Consider the following 20434-nt stretch of genomic DNA (forward strand, 5'->3'; position numbering starts at 1 on the left):
TGGAGCACCGTCTGATGGACCCCTTCTCCCACAGGATGGCTAGAGCGGAGCACTGTCTGATGGACCCCTTCACCCTCAGGATAGCCAGAAAGGAGTGGTTGCTGATGGACTCCTTCCCACTGGATGGCCAGAACAAAGCACTGGCTGATGGACCCCCTCCCACAGGATGGCCAGAACGGAGCACTGGGTGATGGACTTCCTCCAGCAGGATGGCCAGAACGGAGCGCTGGCTGATGGACCGCCTGTAACATGATGGTCAGAGCGGAGCACTGTCTGATGGACCCCCTTCTCCCACAGGATGGCCAGAGCGGAGCACTGGCTGATGGACCACCTTCCCCAGGATGACTAGAACAGAGCACTGTCTGATGGACCCTTTCACCCTCAGGATGGCCAGAACGGAGTGGTGGCTGATGGACTCCTTCCCACAGGATGGCTAGAACGGAGCTCATGCTGATGGCCCCCTTCCCACAGGATGGCCAGAACGAAGCACTGGCTGATGGACCCCTTCCCACAGGATGGCCAGAACGGAGCACTGGGTGATGGACTGCCTGTAACATGATGGCCAGAACGGAGCACTGGGTGATGGACTTCCTCCAACAGGATGGCCAGAACGGAGCGCTGGCTATCTCCTGTAATCCTGTACAGAATTAATGGAGCAACGGTACAAATGTGTGGCAACCTTTCAATTCGAACAGGGCTTTTCAGAGCCATGTTCTCAAGATCGGTGCTGGTCTCAACAGTCGGACCACCACTGGTACACAAATTTGCTTTTCCATAAAAAGAATAAAATAAATTGGATCATCGACATGCTGGTCATCTTGCAAAAATCATTGCCTCTGCATCATAATAAGAGGACATCTCCCTTGGGTCCCGTGGGATGACATCGCCCTGAGTGTTGCACGTGTGAGCCCTTAAGATGCCACCACTGATTCCAGAGCTGTGCTCGATTCTTGCCTCCTTGCTCCACAGCGTCCCATGTCTTCCTGCCTGGCGGTAATGACGACATCCACCATTCATTAGTCGGCTGCGCTCTGGTTTTCGTGCGTGTCACTTGCTTTGTCTTTTCTATTTCCAGTGATATAAATTTCATATAAATTGTCATTTTTTACGACTTGGTAAATGACGCTTGCCACATGTATTCTTCACATTCCCTCCCGCAGTAATTGAAAGCATGTTTGACATTTTAATTCTATTCGGGCTCTTCCTCATGGATGTGACCTTTTCTTTCCAAATTACAGTTTATCATAATTCGTGGACTTTTTTATTTTTTACGTTTTTATGGTTGCATGTGCAAAAGGCGCTCCTGATTTACACCATGTTACAGGTGCACTTTTTATAAAACCCCCATCCTCAAGTGCAGTTTGTGTTTATAAAAACAAACCTTGTGCTTTACTCACCCTTCCCAGGTCCGGTGCGGAGTCTCCGACGTTGCTCCTTACGTCACTTCAAGACAATAACTTTATGTGCCCTTTAAAAGTAATTCTTATCAGCACCAGTTACCCCCGCCCCCTCCCCCGTGATCGATCGGGCAGCGCTAAAGGGATTTTAAATTAGTGGACTTTTTAGAGTGTCGATCAGCACTTGTAATGGGCAGAAATCTGGTGTAAAAAGGACTTCTGCTATTCCGCTCCGCCGCTTCTGTGTGTTTAGTGTCACTGATCTCTTGATAAAATGTGTTTGCCGACCGGGAATTGCGCCACAAGGACACAGAGAGATAGCGACTCGCTTAGCAAACACGCTCGAATCTCCCTGACCTTACACCAGATTGGCGAATACCATGTAACCCGTCATTTTACTTGCAACAATGCAGGAAATTCAGTGTTGATCTGCAAGCAGGAGCCAGTGATCGTGTGCTGCTAGCGCCTCATTTTATTACTGTTCCATAATGGTGGCAGCATAATTTATAAAAATAAACTAGTGCGGAAGTTCTGGTGGCAATCTCCGATGCTGGTGCCGACCGAAAAATCTGAATCGCAAGTCCAGTTCTGCTTGGCGAATATCTGCTGTGAAAATGTATCCATCCAGATATTGCATCCGCAACGATTCCGGGGTGTGTGAACGCAGCCGTCCAAGTCGTTTTCATGGAGAGGCGACATGAGGCAAGGGTCGGTGGTTGGTCTTGGCTGCGCTTTTTTAGTTTCCTAATCCGTCTGTTTCCTGTTCACAGCTCAGTGGGAAAGTCAGGGCTTCTTGATTCACAGGCTCTGGTTTCTCGCATTGTCTGGAAACGTTCCTTCTTAGAATCACATCCTCAGAATTCAAGTCATTTACGCCATTAACTCGGCTGCTTTGTGTCCTTTCTAGATGGAGAAAAATAAAAAAAGGCCCAAGCCTCATCCACAGGCTGGTGAGGTAATCGGCTAATTAGAGGATCAGTAATGACATCGTCTGAGACCGCGCCATAGAGAAACCCTTGTTCTAAAGCGAGGGATTGCCGATGCCTTGTGGCCACTTCTGCAGGCGGACGGATGATTAACAACGAGCTGGTGATAATTAGCCGGCAACCAACTTGATCTTGTCCTCTTACAAAAGCTTTTACGGAAGCTCCTCCACCCAAAATGTGACCAAATCTCTGTAGGAGCTGCCACGTATGGGTATTACCAATGAGAAAGGGAACAGTGTAATTCTTCCTTTCTCCTGTGGAGGCACTGCAAAAGGATTCCTCAACAGATGACTGGGTGTTCCAGCTATGAGAAGCTCCAACGGTGAGAGGCATTACCAATATGCTGGCCGTTCGCTTGCCAGGTATCGGCATGTATCGTGCGTGCTTCCTATTCTAATTAAAGGGGTTGTCCACTACTATAAAAGTTAACCTCAGTGTGCCCAGGGCAGTGGTAGAAAGATGAGACGAAGAAACTTCTCCATCCTTGGTCCCTTGGCGGCTTCAACATCCATCAAGGGAAAGGACCACTGCAGCCTTCATATTCCGCCTGAGCCAAACTTCTTCTGGTAGGGGCCACAGTGTGGCACAAAGACCTGGCAAGTGGCTGACAGATGCCATGTTGGTAGCCACTATGATCCGATGTGGAAGTGAGAGGCGCTCTATAACCCGTTTGTCTTCCAAGTCCCCACCTTCGAGATTTATGGTGTTGGTTGTCTTTCTTGGCGGATCTCCCTTCCACTAATGATTGTGGTCACCACTAAAGGGGTATTCCCATCTTGTGTATGATCAATGAACAGTCAACCTCTAGGACCCACATCGATCCTGAGAAGAGGTCCATAGAGCTCGGTGTGGGGCATGACTGGAAGTCTTGAGGACCAACCATGTGCCTTCCAACCAGGGCTGTGGAGTCGGTAAGCCAAACCTCCGACTCCTCAATTTCCATGACTCCACCAAAATGTTCTCCAACTCCTCGACTCCACAGCCCTGCTTCCAACTTTCTTCCGATTGATGGTGTTTGGGAAGAGAAGGATGGGGAGATTTTTAATGGCCGCCCCATCATGAACGTCCCTCAGCCGACCCCTCCTGCTATGCGAGCGCCTTTTGTTAGAGCCCAGTATATTTTGTGGCTAAATTTAATAACGTTCTTGATGTTTTCGTCAGCAGTGGGGTAAGGACAATGTGCGGTTTATTTTGTCATTTCCCCTCTCTTGCATTGGAAGCACTGAGCCGTGTACAGAAATAGGCGCAACCTCCGATCTGCGGCAGGATTGTGAATGGTGTCTAATTTACTGGAGCTGACAGTGTCTCGGCGCACGCGGCGTTACACGATACTAATGACGATCCGCTCGTAATTCCCATTGTCTGCACTTGGCAGTTTTTCATTTTCTAACCTTCCAGAAATCCGGACGTTATATGGTGGGATGTGAATTTTGTAATATATGTGTATTGGAAAATCATGTTTTAGGTCCTATCTGAACCCTATGATCCATAGATCGAGGGTTCATGAGGTCTCGAGACATTGCACAACTACAGCAATAGGGCGTCTGCAAGTAGCGTCATCGAACATGTTCGACCATCACTCAGACTTCCCCTTATTGCGGTTGCGTACTTAAAAGGAGGGCACCCTTAGTACCACTATTTGTGTGATGGGTGCGGCCCCTCCAGTGATCAGACCTCTATAACCTAGTCTGTGGACAAATATTTTTTGTCCGTCCCTGTTAACACACGGTGCACCCTTGGTGTGGCCAAACAGCACCTTCCCATCTGCTTGGTGGGAAGATGCCGTTTGGCCACAATTTTGTCTTTGGTCCTTTTATTATTGCCTGTACAGTGCACTGCTCCTCAAGCGATCAGCAGGAATTGTAGCATGCTTCCACTATTTCTACAGCGCCTCCAGAGTGGAAATGAGGCGTTGCACAGTCGCATGGTCATTACTATTAATACAGTCCATGTTTGGAGCCGCTCATAATTCTGAAAATAGTTGAGGTTCCTCGACTGGCGTTTTAAAGCTTTAAAAAATCAGTAGCCAGTGTCCAAAGATTGGTAAAAGGTGCAAAAAAAAAAAAAATGGGACAGCTAATGAGGCAGAAGGGTCCTCGTTCTTTCGCAGGCAGCAGAGCCAGTGTGTAACTGCTTCCTACACCTTTGGGTATCCCTTGTATAGTTACTGCCTAAAGTATGCAGATACCTGTCTGCACTGACGACCGACCTTCACTATCCAAATGCTTTTCTGTTCTTTTTCTTTATTCGGTCTGCCATTGCCATTCTGCAGCCTTAGTTCCAGCCTTCCCCCGGAGTCAGAACATGAAGCCTCTCGAAGAGCCGCGCTGGCAGAGCCTTCCTAAGACACTTTGATAAGATGCCAACTTCCCGAAATGGAGGGGGGGTGGTTTATCCCATATGGCCGCTTCTTGAAAAGCAGCGGTTTCCAAAAAGTTTTGAGGAAAGATCTGGAAGTTGTCCAGCATCCATCTTTGAGTAGGACACCAAAGAGAATCTTCCCCGAGACTTGACTTTGGATTCATACTCTGCATTTCTCCCCATTAGTCGTCTGGATGATGTAAGGAGCATTACTCACAGCCAAGACCCTCACGTTGGTGGCCCCCCCAACACTCCTCCCGGAATTTGTTTCCAGAGAGCCTGGCAATACCTTTTTTGAGAATTTTTACTGAAGACACCACTTGGCAAGGTTTGCCTGTATTTAATGGAAAGGAGAAATGTCCGGCGCTCCGCAGGATGGTCGATGTTATCGGGTGACTGCAAGGAAAGATCTATTAGGAAAAGAGCTGTGGTCTCCAGGGCGTCTGTGGGAAAGCTTTACTACCGTGACCTGACACGACTCTCCGTACGGCAACGTCATACTGATCGGTGTGAACACGCTCCATTGCGGTAGTTTCTGACTGGAGGCTCATGTAGTTACAATTGTCTGGTCCACCCTTTTTGAAGGGGATGTCTGCTTAGCGTTAACTCCTTGCAGGATGCACCCTCTGGGGTGATGAGATAATCGCCTTTCAGTACCGCTCAAAGTTTAGGCCTTAAAGAAAATTTGACACTTGCTGTAAAAATAACTTTTTTCCTCCAGAGTGTAAATGCCGCTGTTCTCCTGAATCCGGTGTTGATTTTCTTTTTGTTCCTACACCTCTCCATTCCAGAGATACGGCCCTTTTCTTCCTTGTATATATATCTAGTCGTCTTAACCAAGTGGGCGTTTCTCTTGTGGAGACTCCCAGAGGATAGTAGATGGCCATGCCCAGTTGGCCAACAAGGCTGGCATTCCATACCGAGAAAAGGAGGCCATATCTCAAGAACAGAGGTGTAGGAATGAAAGAAAAAGTGCGCCAGGTTTAGGGGAACAGCAACACGAACACCGGGTACAAAGTGCGTATTTTTGGCAAGTGACCTGTCCTCTTCTTTTAAAGGGGGCCCTTCGTTTGGAGCAGTTATATACCCACTGTATATCGGTGTTATTTGAGCACACTATGGAAGTATTTACTTGGAAACACTGCTTTCTTGGGCTTTGTACGGCCCATTCATTTTTCAGTATGTGGTGGTGGCTGCATTATTAATTAGGCAGTTGTATGTCATTATTTGTGCTCCGTATGGCTGTATTATCTTTGCATGACTTGAGTCCATAGTTGGGCAGCTGTTATAGTTTCAGCAGTGTATGGCGGTAATCACTTTGCACGACGCTTCTCCTTACTGTACTGTCCTCTAGTTTGCAGTATAGTGTCCTTATTTAGGCAGCTGTGTGTTTTATCTGGGCACTGTATGGTGGTCATCATGCTGCCTGGCGCTGTTCTATAAATTATATTTTCAGTATATGGTGGTGGTATCAGTACGATAACTTGGACACCACACAGTATGGCTCTTCAGCACTGTTTCGTATGTGTATTTTGTACACTGCATGGCAGAATGACAAATTCTAGGAGCGAGTCAGCAGGTACCTCACCTAAGGCTGCATTCATACAGCCGTGTGACGCAGATTGTTCGCTGGACCCCTGACCCAAACTCTGCAGCATCATAGGCGTATATAAGTTCGGTACAGGAGACCCCCAGACGGTTCGTGCGTCACTGTTCATACTCGCACCACAACACACCCGTGATCTGGCGACACATTGCATTTGTTTCTGTGGGGTGACAAGCCATTTGCACCAGCTTTTTCTTTTCCATCCAGATGGGAATGATTTTGACGTTCTCTCTGGTTCTGGTCTCGCTTTTCTCCATTACTCGCCCTCCACATAAATAAATGTAACACAATCCAATTCATTACAGCTTTATTACCGGCTCTGGTTTATACGAGGCCTCGCAGCAACTAAATATTTGCGTCATTCATTTTCCTCTTCATCCATTAACCAGATGTGCTGCACAGGAGGACCCTATATCCGTGTCCTACTCGTGTTCTGATTCAGAGAAGGTTTCATATGTATAGAGGGGTATATGGCGGTACATCATCTACCTGGTGGTACTTCATCTATAGAACGGTATATGGCGGTGCACAATCTATAGAGGGGTATTTGATGGTACATCACCTATAGAGCGGTATATGGCGGTACATCATCTGTAGAGCGGTATATGGCGATACATCATCTATATGGCGGTACGTCATCTATAGAACGGTATATGCCAGTACATGATCTGTAGAGCGGTATATGGCGGTGCATCATCTATAGAACAATATATGGCGGTGCATCATCTGTAGAGGAGAATATGGCGGTGCATCATCTGTAGAGGGGAATATGGCGGTGGATCATCTATATGGTGGTACTTCATCTATAGAACAGTATATGGCGGTACATCATCTATAGAGGGGTATTTGATGGTACATCATCTGTAGAGCGGTATATGGCGATACATCATCTATATGGCGGTACATCATCTATAGAACGGTATATGGCGGTTCATCATCTGTAGAACGTTATATGCCGGTATATGGCAGTGCATCATCTATAAAGCCGTATATGGCGGTGCATCATCTATAGAGGGGAATATGGCGGTGCATCATCTGTAGAGGGGAATATGGCGGTGCATCATCTGTAGAGGGGAATATGGCGGTGCATCTTCTGTAGAGTAGTATATGACGGTACATCACCTGTAGAGGAGTATATCATTTATATAGTTGTATATATTACTGTACAGTACATCTACAGAGCAGTATATTGTGGTACATCATCTGTAGTGCGGTAGACCTAATAGAGCGGTATATCACTACATTATAGAGTATTGTATCATAGCGTGTCATCTATAGTGTGGTGTATGGCGGTACATAATAGAGCAGTGGATTGCGGTACATAATCTGTAGAGCGGCATATCACTCTATATTATCTATAGAGCCTTGTTTCATGATATATCATCTATAGGGCAGTGTATATAACGATACATCGTCTGTAGACCGGTACAACATCTATAGTGCGGTGTATCGCGATGCATCCTGTGAGGTTACAAAGGAGCCACTGCCGGCTACATGAGCGCTCGGCCACCAGCTAGTAGGGTGCGTACCCATCTTTATACAGGGGCAGAATTTTCGGGCATAGAGATAACATGCAGGAAATAAATGGTGCCTACTTGCCCCTTGACCTGGGCTCCGTGCCCACTTGCCCTGTTACCGCTGCCTGCCTTGGCCCATTTGCACGCCTCCTGTCTCCTCACAGGTTTTCCATTTTGTGGGGTCGTCCACTAGTTCTTGGCCTCTCTTGACAGCAAGACATGGTGATTGTGGGTGAAGCCATGCGTCTGCGTTTTCCCTGGGGGCCCAGAGCTGTGTGACAGCAGCCCCATGTTAGACACATATGTAGGGCCATATGGGGGCACATATGGAGCCCATAGGGGTTAATAATCCCGCTATATGGGGTCCTTGCACGTGACCCTGATGTGGTTCTGTATGTCTACAGTTGTCAGCTCCACGTGGGAGCAGCGCCCATTAATAGCTCTCCAGTGTGAGTGACAGGAGGGCTCGGTAATGGGCCGGTGACTCAGTGCTTTTGCCAAGTCCTAATCTCTTCGTGTTACAGTAGATCAGTACGTGGGAGTCCCCGCGGCCCACGCTCCCGTATCGGTGTGCTCACGCTCGCTTCCCTGTAAATGGATGAATAGAGCTGGATAATAAATTCCACCCACCCCTCTGTGCCCACACTGTGCCGCCTCCACACAGGGATCGTGGCACAGGAGGGGGCCGGGGGTCGCCCAGCTCTCAGCGCTGCCTACTGTCCTGCATGCTAACCTGACTAGTATTGATTATTGGTGGGGGCTCGTCCTCTGAGATTAAAGGGGCTGCATTCCCTGCTCAGTGCTGCACCCCCTTAAGTCTTTTGCTGCCCAGACCCTCCCCGCCCACTGCATCTGATGGAAACGGGTGTCCTTAATCACATGGACGGAGCGGTGCTGTCCTTACCCTGCGCAGTGCGACCGGGGGGGGTCTGCGTCACAGGTTAAGGGTCCCTTGGAATGAGGAACATTTGGGCATCCTGCCATGTCTAACAGCGGCCATATTGATTGGCACCCAGGAAGAGAAGCTGTAATGGGGGGGAGGTGTCTGGCGCTGTGTTGTAGAGGGTCTCAGACCCCTAAAGGGGGGTTTGTGACGCTCCTGTGAGGGCAGGGTCTGCGGTGCTCTATTGAGGGGGGGGTCTCTGATGCTCTATTGAGGGGGGGTCTGTGACGCTCCTGTGAGGGGAGGGGGTCCATGATGCTCTGTTGTGGGGGGGGCGGGTTTGTGAATAGTGTGTTTGGTGGTTTGTGGAGCTCTAGAGTGGGAGGGGAGTCTGTATGGGGGTCTGTGACTATTGTATCGCTTCTGTGTGGGGGGGTTCCGTGACGCTCTATTGAGGGGGAGGGGGGTCTGTGACTATTGTGGGGGGGGGGTCTGTATCGCTTCTGTGTGTGTGGGGGGTAGGTGACGTTCTATTGAGGGAGGGTCTGTGACGCTCCTGTGGGGGGGGCGGGAAATCTGTGACGCGTGTGTGGGTTTTTGATGCTCTGTTAAGGGGGCGGGTTTGCTCTCTATTGTGGGGGTCTGTATCGCCTCTGTGGGGGGGGGTGCACTATTTGGGGGGGGGGATATGTGACGCTCCTGTGACCCGCCCTGTGTAACCTGTGTGCTCTTCTCCTGCAGTCTCTGATGCTCCTGAGCTGTGTGGCTCTCGCCTGTCTCGCTCTCGACCTTCTGTTCCTGCTCTTCTATTCCTTCTGGTTCTGTTGCCGTCACCGTAAGACCGAGAACACGAACGCCGACTGCTGCTGCACCGCATGGTGCGTGATCATCGCCACCCTCGTGTGCAGGTGAGAGATGACGTCGTCTTTTCATTTTAGGTTTTCATTCTTTTCCTATCTGGAAGTTGTACCCCCCTAAGAATGGACGGACCATGGGGACCCTGAAGAGTAACTAAACTGATACAATGTATTACTGTGATAAGCCCCTGTTTGGCAGTGTTGGAGCTATGGGGGGAGTCTGAGTCCTGAGACCACACTTAAAGGCCTGTCCTTGAACAGTGGAAAGTCTGGGGGGCTGCCTCTTGAGTTACATTCTCCCCCGTAATGAAGCGAGCGCAGTCTGATCACCAGCCGTGCGGACAGTAATATCTGCTCACAACCGTCCACATTTTGGATGTGCGGGGGGACGCGCGGCGCTACGACTTTCCATGGAGTAATCGGGATGGGGGGATGCAGCTCACAATAGGCGGCCCTCTCTACCAGAATAGAAGATTTCCTCAGATACTGAAGTGTGAACCTATAATTAGACAGACTAAGTAATTAACGCTCCTGAGATCTTTTCAAGAACAGAAAGCCTGGGATAGAGCATTCCAGCTTCTTTTCCTACATTATAGCAATGGAAGATAATCTACAGGCTCGGACGTGATCAACCCTTCTTTTCCCTGCAGTCGGGGGAGAATCCGAGCCACCCATAAATGTCATATGGTTTGCCTGCTGCTCTGAAAACGCTGAGTCCAGCAGATGTTGATCTAATATCTATGGCCCCCTATGGATGAGTAGGCCTGCAGTGATGGACAAGACCCTCTGCATTCTCCCATAATGCTAAGATGCATCTGCTAAAATGAAGCCAGCTGTAGTGTAGGATCCATCACCGATCTGCTATTAGTGTTGTCATATAGACCACCTACCACTAGGAGGAGCTGTGCAGCTTACATTGAGCTTGATAAAAGCGCTTTAGATCTGTGTGCAATTAGCTCCCTCTAGTGGTGGCTGTTGACAGCCAGAATTACATCATTAAAGGGAATCGGTCACCAGATTTTTGCCTCCAAATCTAAGATCGGCATAGTGTAGGGGCAGAGACCCTGATAGTACCGATGTGTCACTTATTATGGTTTCAATAAAATCATTTTTTTCAGCTAGAGATTGAATTAGTAAATTTCTGCCATATAGATCTCCTACTGTGTATAAACACGCTTCCTAATGATTGGCAGCTTTCTGCCTATGCACAGTGTACATAAAAAGCTGCTATTCAGGGGTCTGGGCAGGGTTATACAATCTCAGCATTCAGAGCTCTGCTAGATCTGCAGCAGAAAAAACTGATTTATCAAAATGACAGTAAGTGATGCTGCTGGAATCTCGGGGGTCTCTGTCCCTACATCACGATGCTCTGAAATTCAGGGCCTTAAGATTAATGAGGGTCCCAGTGTGAGTTCTGTATAGGTTACTGTACCCGGAATCCTCTGCTGTCACCGTCACGTTCAGAAGATAATGTAATCTGAGAGGTCGTCTAGGACCAGAGGTTCCCACCGCTCCACAACATCTAGTTTATTGGCCATGTTACAAATTGAATGTTCACTTACAGACAATCGATTCTTCTAGGATTCCCACATAGATGGGAATATGATCTGCTCCTGAAGTCAGAATAATCTGATCACTGCATCCGGGAACCCAAATAGGAGGCGGCGCTGTGTGCGGGCGGCGGTAAGCTCTGCACCTCATGGTTAGTTTTATAGATGCTGCCTGGGGGGGTGATCTGAGACCACCAGTTTACCAGGATTGGCATGCATTATTGATTTACCCAATAAATGGCCATAGGAATGCACTTTTTAGATGTACATACTTAAAGACATTTTCTCCACTTACTAAAGGGGTAAAATTGCAAAAGGTTTGTTATAACCAGCAACTTTGCAATTCACTTCTTATTAAAATCCTCTCCGTTCTCAACTGTTAAGTAAAATGTCATTGCAGAGTCCTTGGCTGTCTTGTTGGACAAACCCACATAGGACTCTGCAATGACATTTTCATTTAGCGGTCCGCAAGTGGAGGGTTTTGCTATTGATTTGATGGCTCATCCTTGAGAGAGGCGATCAGATGATCCCTGTACCCTCTTTATTATCTTATTTTATTATTTATTTACCAAGAATAGCGCCGTACATTTTGAAGTGGTGGTGTGTGGTATTGCAACAATTACTTTGGAGACAATTGAGCTGCAGTACCAGGAGCAGCCACCACAAAACGTACTGTGCCTGGGAAATAATGCAAATTGTGTCTTCAGAGAGGAAGAGGACTAGAACTCTAGTGCCACCTATAGGAAGTAACAATCCTAAAAGTCAATGTCGACCCTTTAACGAGCCTTGTCACATGACTTGGGATAAAAGCCAAACCAGAATCTCAATTTGCAGACAGTGTTTCGGGGTACTGCCCCTCGTCAGTGCTCGTTGAAGGATCGACATTGACTTTTAGGATTGCTACTTCCAATAGGTGGCACTAGAGTTCTAGTCCTCTTCCTCCCTGAAGAAACAATGTGCATAATTAGCATATTTCCCAGAGGAGTATTGCGGCTTAAAGTCTTCTCATCTTGACATGCTTAGCATGTCACTCTCTGCAAAGAGAAATACGGTAATACTTCTTGGATATGTGCCTGGGAAACAATGACAAAAACATGATTTGCCCCTCAATCAGCTGATTGGTGGGGATGTTCCAAGTCAGAGTCATATTGATCTCATATTGATGGCCTTTTCTTGCCTATTAAGTATCTCAGTCCAGGAAAACCCTCTTTAAATATTTGAGTAGCACTATTGGGATTACAGGGGTGCTGACCTGCGCTCTAACCTGGAGGGGCAGTGATGGGAGCAGCTCTCTATAGAGATCTATGGGAGGTGCGGAAGTTTTGGGTGAGATTGGCCCCCTGGGGTTCACATACTTTTGGCCAAGTGTTTATCTTTTCTTTCTTGGTGTAGTCTGACAGCAACAATATCAACCTGCCCCCCTCCCCAATGTACTGTCCATGTGCCCGTGAGCAGGAATGTTTTGCAGTCATGTGTAATTTTTACATTTTAGTTCATCATCATTTTGTTTCATTTCCTCCTCAAGCATTGCTTTTCTTCTTGCTTGCGTGATCAGGACAATATTTTTCAGAGCTGAGCGTTTGCTGCAATTGTATCCAGTCTGGACAGTTCTCTATAACAGGGTTCTCCAACTCCAGTCCTCAAGGCCCACCAACAGGTCATGTTTTCAGGATTTCCTTAGTATTGCTCAGGTGATAATTGCATCATCTGTACAATACAAGGGAAGTCCTGAAAACATGATATGTTGGTGGGCCTTGAGGACTGGAGTTGGGGAACCCTGGTCTATAAGCTCTGACGCTTACGTTGGTTAAAATCTGTAAGAGGTCCTGAATACTCGGTGGATTTTTTTTTTTTTTTTTTTTTTCCGCTATATTGAGATGTTCACACTCGTGTGTTGTCCTGTAATCCGCAGCAAGATCTGCACCGTCTGGAAATAACAGCAAGCAGAGATCTTGTGTAACAGTATAGTACCAGGATTAAAGACTTAATTCCAACTTTGTACGCATCCAAAGGATCGATGACTTGGTGATCACTGGGACCAGCACTGATTCTGAGAGCAAGGCCCTGAAAGAGAGCGGTGGCCTATTATTGGCAGTCCTATAGACAATTAGGGAATCTGGGGCTGAGCATGCTCTGTATCTGACAGTACTCTAGATAATGAAGGAATCTGTGGCAGATCATGCTCTGTATCTGACAGTCCTATAGATAATGAAGGAATCTGTGACTGAGCATGCGCTGTATCTGACAGTCCTATAGATAATGAAGGCATCTGTGGCCGAGCATGCTCCGTATCTGACAGTCCTATAGATAATAAAGGAATCTGTGGCAGATCATGCTCTGTATCTGACAGTCCTATAGATAATGAAGGAATCTGTGACTGAGCATGCGCTGTATCTGACAGTCCTATAGATAATGAAGGAATCTGTGGCCGAGCATGCTCTGTATCTGACAGTCCTATAGATAATGAAGGAATCTGTGGCAGATCATGCTCTGTATCTGACAGTCCTATAGATAATGAAGGAATCTGTGGCCGAGCATGCTCCGTATCTGACAGTCCTATAGATAATGAAGGAATCTGTGGCAGAGCATGCTCTGTATCTGACAGTCCTATAGATAATGAAGGAATCTGTGACTGAACATGCTCTGTATCTGACAGTCCTATAGATAATGAAGGAATCTGTGGCCGAGCATGCTCCGTATCTGACAGTCCTATAGATAATGAATGAATCGGTGGCAGCGCATGCTCTGTATCTGACAGTCCCATAGATAATGAATAAAACTGTGGTGCATGCTCTGCTCCTTTTTAATAGGGCATTTCAGTGCCCCGTTCTCAGGATCAGAGACGGACCCTTTGCAGTCAGCACATTATTTCCTATATTGTCCATTTTGGACTGTTAATTACATACCAGTAATCGTCTGTAACAAGGGTTGTATCAGGTTAGATAATATCACTCACATTTTGCTGTAATACCAGACCTGATCAGAGGACAGGATGACCCCCTTATAGGGATACCTGCTTATAGCCATGCACAATGCTGTCGCTGCTTCGCCTGCAGCCTCATACCCCCGCCTGTGGCTCTTTGGGTGCACTTGGCACTTGCATATTTTCCTCTTGCACATGTGTACCCGTGACTCTTTAATATGGTGATGGCATTCAGCCATTGGTGGCAGAATCTCCTGTTTCCCCACTTGCTCCCCCGTATTCAGTGATGCACGCGGTATTTCTATGGGCTGAGGCTGCAGTCGGGACGAGCCCTTATATAGGATATTGAGTGCGTCACTTGCACATAGATCATGGCCGTCCTGGCTGCCAGCGACCCTCTGGCTTTCTCTGCACACTCCGCCCTTGCTGCTCCTCATCTAGGTCAGCGGCGGTCTGAGTATGATCACATCTTGGGCGGCCTCTCCTTTATAACGGATGGATGCCACCAGGGTTACACAGCTGCTGGGGGAACGAATGGGGTATTTTATGATTCCTAAACCTTCAGGTGGGATAATGATCGCTGTGTAATCGTTTTATGATCAGTGACGTCCAACTTCTGGGACCCCACCGATCCTCTCAATGAAGGGTCCGAACGCCGATGTAACGTTAACTGCATCCCCTCGTGTGTAACCTGGCGCCAGGACCCCCCGCTGTGCAGGGAGCTGCAGAGGGACCCTATTCACATGAAGGGGTGGCCAGGGTGCTAACGTGCAGGGGAGAGTGGCGCGACACCACCGTTGTGTCCCCTTCTCGGAATTAGTGGGGACCCACAGATCGGACCTCATTGATCATAAAGCGATATCGCTTTGTTTCCCAGTACGTTACCTGAGCCGACTAAAATGAGATGACGTTGCTCTAGTGCGTCCCAAATAAAAGAAACGAAGCTTTGCCAATGGGGGGTTTGAAAAAAATATAGATTTAAAAAAAAAAAAACCTTTTACCGTTATGTGTTTACAGCTGCTGTGCCGACCTTTTGTGTCTCCATGGTTACAGACTACAAAGAAACCCTCTGTAGTCAGATCCTGCAGTCTGGTGTTCTACTTTACTCCAGATTAACAAGAGAAATGGTCCACTGGATGAAAGCAACATACGGCTGCAGGATCGGACTAGGTAACAACGGAGACACACAGGTCCGCATGGGTGCTGTGTATGACATTGACAGGCCAAATCTCGCACTTGCTGCCCATCATATCCTGTATTGTGTGCAGATGTTTTTTTTTTTTTTTTTTTTTTTTTTTCTAGCCATTTCCTCGGTGCGATCTGTGCGGCTCCTGTCAGTCGCAGTCATCGGCCGCCCGAGCTTTTTCCTCCTCTAGGTGTTTTACATAATAAGTAATTTCTGCTCCGTTTCTCCCTTGCAGCGCCGGCATCGCTGTTGGTTTCTATGGCAACGGGGAGACCAGCGATGGAATCCACCGAGTGACATATTCGCTGAGACATGTCAACCGCACCGTGGCAGGAATCCAGGATCGGGTTAGTAGCAATAAGTCACATTTTTTTTTTTTTTTCTTCTGCTCAGCTTTGTGTGTAATATGCCCTATATGTCTGTGTTCACCGCAAATCGACAGACAGCGTCCGCCATGTTAGGTGTGCGCGGCGCTCCTGTGGACTATAAGATGGGGTCACGTTACAGATCTGCTGCGGATTTCACCACTGCGCCTAGTGAAAACGGAGAAATCTGCAATTATATTCGATTTTATGCTGTGGATCAATAACCTGCAGCCGATTTTAGCGCCCACCTGTCGCGCGCGAAGATCAGCCGCCCGCCTGTGGCGCACGAAGATTCAGGTGTCGGAAGATGAAGATTTGAGGATATTCAAATATTAGGGGGTGTAAAGGGGTATCCTCTCATAAAGGGAATCCATTGCCTCCTGATTGGAGGGGATCTAACCTACGGGATGTAGTGCAGCGCTCCCTAATAATTAGATGGGACTGGGCCGCCGTGCGCAGGAAGAGCTGTGAAGGGGACTCTGCTTTATGCTGCCGCTACTACCCAATCATTCTCTGGGTCGGTGGCAATCACAGAGGTCAGATCTCCACCAATCATAGAGATGGAACGCCCCTTTAATAATAATAATAATAATAATAATAAATTTTATTTTTTATTGGTTATTTTTATTTATCTTTAATGGTTAGGGTTAGATCGGTGTGTGAGCAAGTCAGCAATAATTCCCAAAATACAGCCTCTTGCCCAAGAGGATACGGTTTTAATAAAAAGGGAACGGAATATTCCCCCTTCAGCAGACTCGTGTGTCCAATATTAAGCAACTTCCCACTTCTGACATTTGTGTTTCTGGAATAAGCGCCAATTGACGAATCGTCTGGCTGCACAATGCACATAATGATGTCCGATGAATATATAGTACCGTATATACACCAGCTACCCCCCCCCCCCCCCGAGACCCTGACAGTCACTACGGCACCTCACAATGGACAGGATGATGTCTGATGGATATATAGTACCATATATACACCAGCTACCCCCCCGAGACCCTGACAGTCACTGCGGCACCTCACAATGGACAGGATGATGTCTGATGGATATATAGTACCATATATACACCAGCTACCCCCCCGAGACCCTGACAGTCAGACTGCGGCACCTCACAATGCACATAATGATGTCCGATGAATATATAGTACCGTATATACACCAGCTACCCCCCCGAGACCCTGACAGTCACTGCGGCACCTCACAATGGACAGGATGATGTCTGATGGATATATAGTACCATATATACACCAGCTACCCCCCCGAGACCCTGACAGTCAGACTGCGGCACCTCACAATGCACATAATGATGTCCGATGAATATATAGTACCGTATATACACCAGCTACCCCCCCGAGACCCTGACAGTCACTGCGGCACCTCACAATGGACAGGATGATGTCTGATGGATATATAGTACCGTATATACACCAGCTACCCCCCCGAGACCCTGACAGTCACTGCGGCACCTCACAATGGACAGGATGATGTCTGATGGATATATAGTACCGTATATACACCAGCTACCCCCCCCGAGACCCTGACAGTCACTGCGGCACCTCACAATGGACAGGATGATGTCTGATGGATATATAGTACCGTATATACACCAGCTACCCCCCCGAGACCCTGACAGTCACTGCGGCACCTCACAATGGACAGGATGATGTCTGATGGATATATAGTACCGTATATACACCAGCTACCCCCCCCCCCCCCCCGAGACCCTGACAGTCACTGCGGCACCTCACATTGGACAGGATGATGTCTGATGGATATATAGTACCGTATATACACCAGCTACCCCCCCCCCCCCGAGACACTGACAGTCACTGCGGCACCTCACAATGGACAGGATGATGTCTGATGGATATATAGTACTGTATATACACCAGCTAACCCCCCCCCCCCCCCCGAGACCCTGACAGTCACTGCGGCACCTCACAATGGACAGGATGATGTCTGATGGATATATAGTACCGTAAATACACCAGCTACCCCCCCCCCCCGAGACACTGACAGTCACTGCGGCACCTCACAATGGACAGGATGATGTCTGTTGGATATATAGTACCGTATATACACCAGCGAGCCCCCCCCCCCCGAGACCCTGACAGTCAGACTGCGGCACCTCACAATGCACATAATGATGTCCGATGAATATATAGTACCGTATATACACCAGCTACCCCCCCGAGACCCTGACAGTCACTGCGGCACCTCACAATGGACAGGATGATGTCTGATGGATATATAGTACCGTATATACACCAGCTACCCCCCCCCCCCGAGACCCTGACAGTCACTGCGGCACCTCACAATGGACAGGATGATGTCTGATGGATATATAGTACCATATACACACCAGCTACCCCCCCCCCCCCGAGACCCTGACAGTCAGACTGCGGCAACTCACAATGGACAGGATGATGTCTGATGGATATATAGTACCGTATATACACCAGCTACCCCCCCCCCCCCCCCCGAGACCCTGACAGTCACTGCGGCACCTCACAATGGACAGGATGATGTCTGATGGATATATAGTACTGTATATACACCAGCTACCACCCCCCCCCCCCCCCCCCGAGACCCTGACAGTCACTGCGGCACCTCACAATGGACAGGATGATGTCTGATGGATATATAGTACCGTATATACACCAGCTACCCCCCCCCCCCCGAGACACTGACAGTCACTGCGGCACCTCACAATGGGCAGGATGATGTCTGATGGATATATAGTACCGTATATACACCAGCTACCCCCCCCGAGACACTGACAGTCACTGCGGCACCTCACAATGGACAGGATGATGTCTGATGGATATATAGTACCGTATATACACCAGCTACCACCCCCCCCCCCCCCCCGAGACACTGACAGTCACTGCGGCACCTCACAATGGACAGGATGATGTCTGATGGATATATAGTACCGTATATACACCAGCTACCCCCCCCCCCCCGAGACACTGACAGTCACTGCGGCACCTCACAATGGGCAGGATGATGTCTGATGGATATATAGTACCGTATATACACCAGCTACCCCCCCCGAGACACTGACAGTCACTGCGGCACCTCACAATGGACAGGATGATGTCTGATGGATATATAGTACCGTATATACACCAGCTACCCCCCCCCCCCCCCCCCCGAGACCCTGACAGTCACTGCGGCACCTCACATTGGACAGGATGATGTCTGATGGATATATAGTACCGTATATACACCAGCTACCCCCCCCCCCCCGAGACACTGACAGTCACTGCGGCACCTCACAATGGACAGGATGATGTCTGATGGATATATAGTACTGTATATACACCAGCTAACCCCCCCCCCCCCCCCCGAGACCCTGACAGTCACTGCGGCACCTCACAATGGACAGGATGATGTCTGATGGATATATAGTACCGTAAATACACCAGCTACCCCCCCCCCCCCGAGACACTGACAGTCACTGCGGCACCTCACAATGGACAGGATGATGTCTGTTGGATATATAGTACCGTATATACACCAGCGAGCCCCCCCCCCCGAGACCCTGACAGTCAGACTGCGGCACCTCACAATGCACATAATGATGTCCGATGAATATATAGTACCGTATATACACCAGCTACCCCCCCGAGACCCTGACAGTCACTGCGGCACCTCACAATGGACAGGATGATGTCTGATGGATATATAGTACCGTATATACACCAGCTACCCCCCCCCCCGAGACCCTGACAGTCACTGCGGCACCTCACAATGGACAGGATGATGTCTGATGGATATATAGTACCATATACACACCAGCTACCCCCCCCCCCCCCCGAGACCCTGACAGTCACTGCGGCACCTCACAATGGACAGGATGATGTCTGATGGATATATAGTACTGTATATACACCAGCTACCACCCCCCCCCCCCCCCCCCCCGAGACCCTGACAGTCACTGCGGCACCTCACAATGGACAGGATGATGTCTGATGGATATATAGTACCGTATATACACCAGCTACCCCCCCCCCCCGAGACACTGACAGTCACTGCGGCACCTCACAATGGGCAGGATGATGTCTGATGGATATATAGTACCGTATATACACCAGCTACCCCCCCCGAGACACTGACAGTCACTGCGGCACCTCACAATGGACAGGATGATGTCTGATGGATATATAGTACTGTATATACACCAGCTACCACCCCCCCCCCCCCCCCCCCGAGACCCTGACAGTCACTGCGGCACCTCACAATGGACAGGATGATGTCTGATGGATATATAGTACCGTATATACACCAGCTACCCCCCCCCCCCCGAGACACTGACAGTCACTGCGGCACCTCACAATGGGCAGGATGATGTCTGATGGATATATAGTACCGTATATACACCAGCTACCCCCCCCGAGACACTGACAGTCACTGCGGCACCTCACAATGGACAGGATGATGTCTGATGGATATATAGTACCGTATATACACCAGCTACCCCCCCCCCCCCCCCCCCCGAGACACTGACAGTCACTGCGGCACCTCACAATGGACAGGATGATGTCTGATGGATATATAGTACCGTATATACACCAGCTACCCCCCCCCCCCCCCCCCCGAGACCCTGACAGTCACTGCAGCACCTCACAATGGACAGGATGATGTCTGATGGATATATAGTACTGTATATACACCAGCTACCCCCCCGAGACCCTGACAGTCAGACTGCGGCACCTCACAATGGACAGGATGATGTCTGATGGATATATAGTGCCGTATATACACCAGCTACCCCCCCCCCCCCCGAGACACTG

The 20434-nt window shown here is 48.8% G+C and overlaps 1 protein-coding gene across 3 annotated transcripts in view; it reads left to right on the forward strand.

Annotated features, from left to right (window-relative positions):
* TTYH3 (tweety family member 3) overlaps positions 1-20434 on the forward strand; it is an 89446-nt gene that overhangs the window by 10291 nt on the left and 58721 nt on the right. For all 3 annotated transcript variants that reach the window (XM_073553728.1, XM_073553726.1, XM_073553727.1), the window contains exons 2-3: positions 9492-9658; positions 15502-15613. In XM_073553728.1, coding sequence (XP_073409829.1) covers positions 9492-9658; positions 15502-15613 — 279 coding nt within the window. The remainder of the gene's footprint in view (positions 1-9491; positions 9659-15501; positions 15614-20434) is intronic.

This window comes from Dendrobates tinctorius, unplaced genomic scaffold (genome assembly GCF_039654945.1).
Source record: "Dendrobates tinctorius isolate UK_male_01 unplaced genomic scaffold, ASM3965494v1 ptg000202l, whole genome shotgun sequence".
Classification (NCBI taxonomy): Eukaryota; Metazoa; Chordata; class Amphibia; order Anura; family Dendrobatidae; genus Dendrobates; species Dendrobates tinctorius.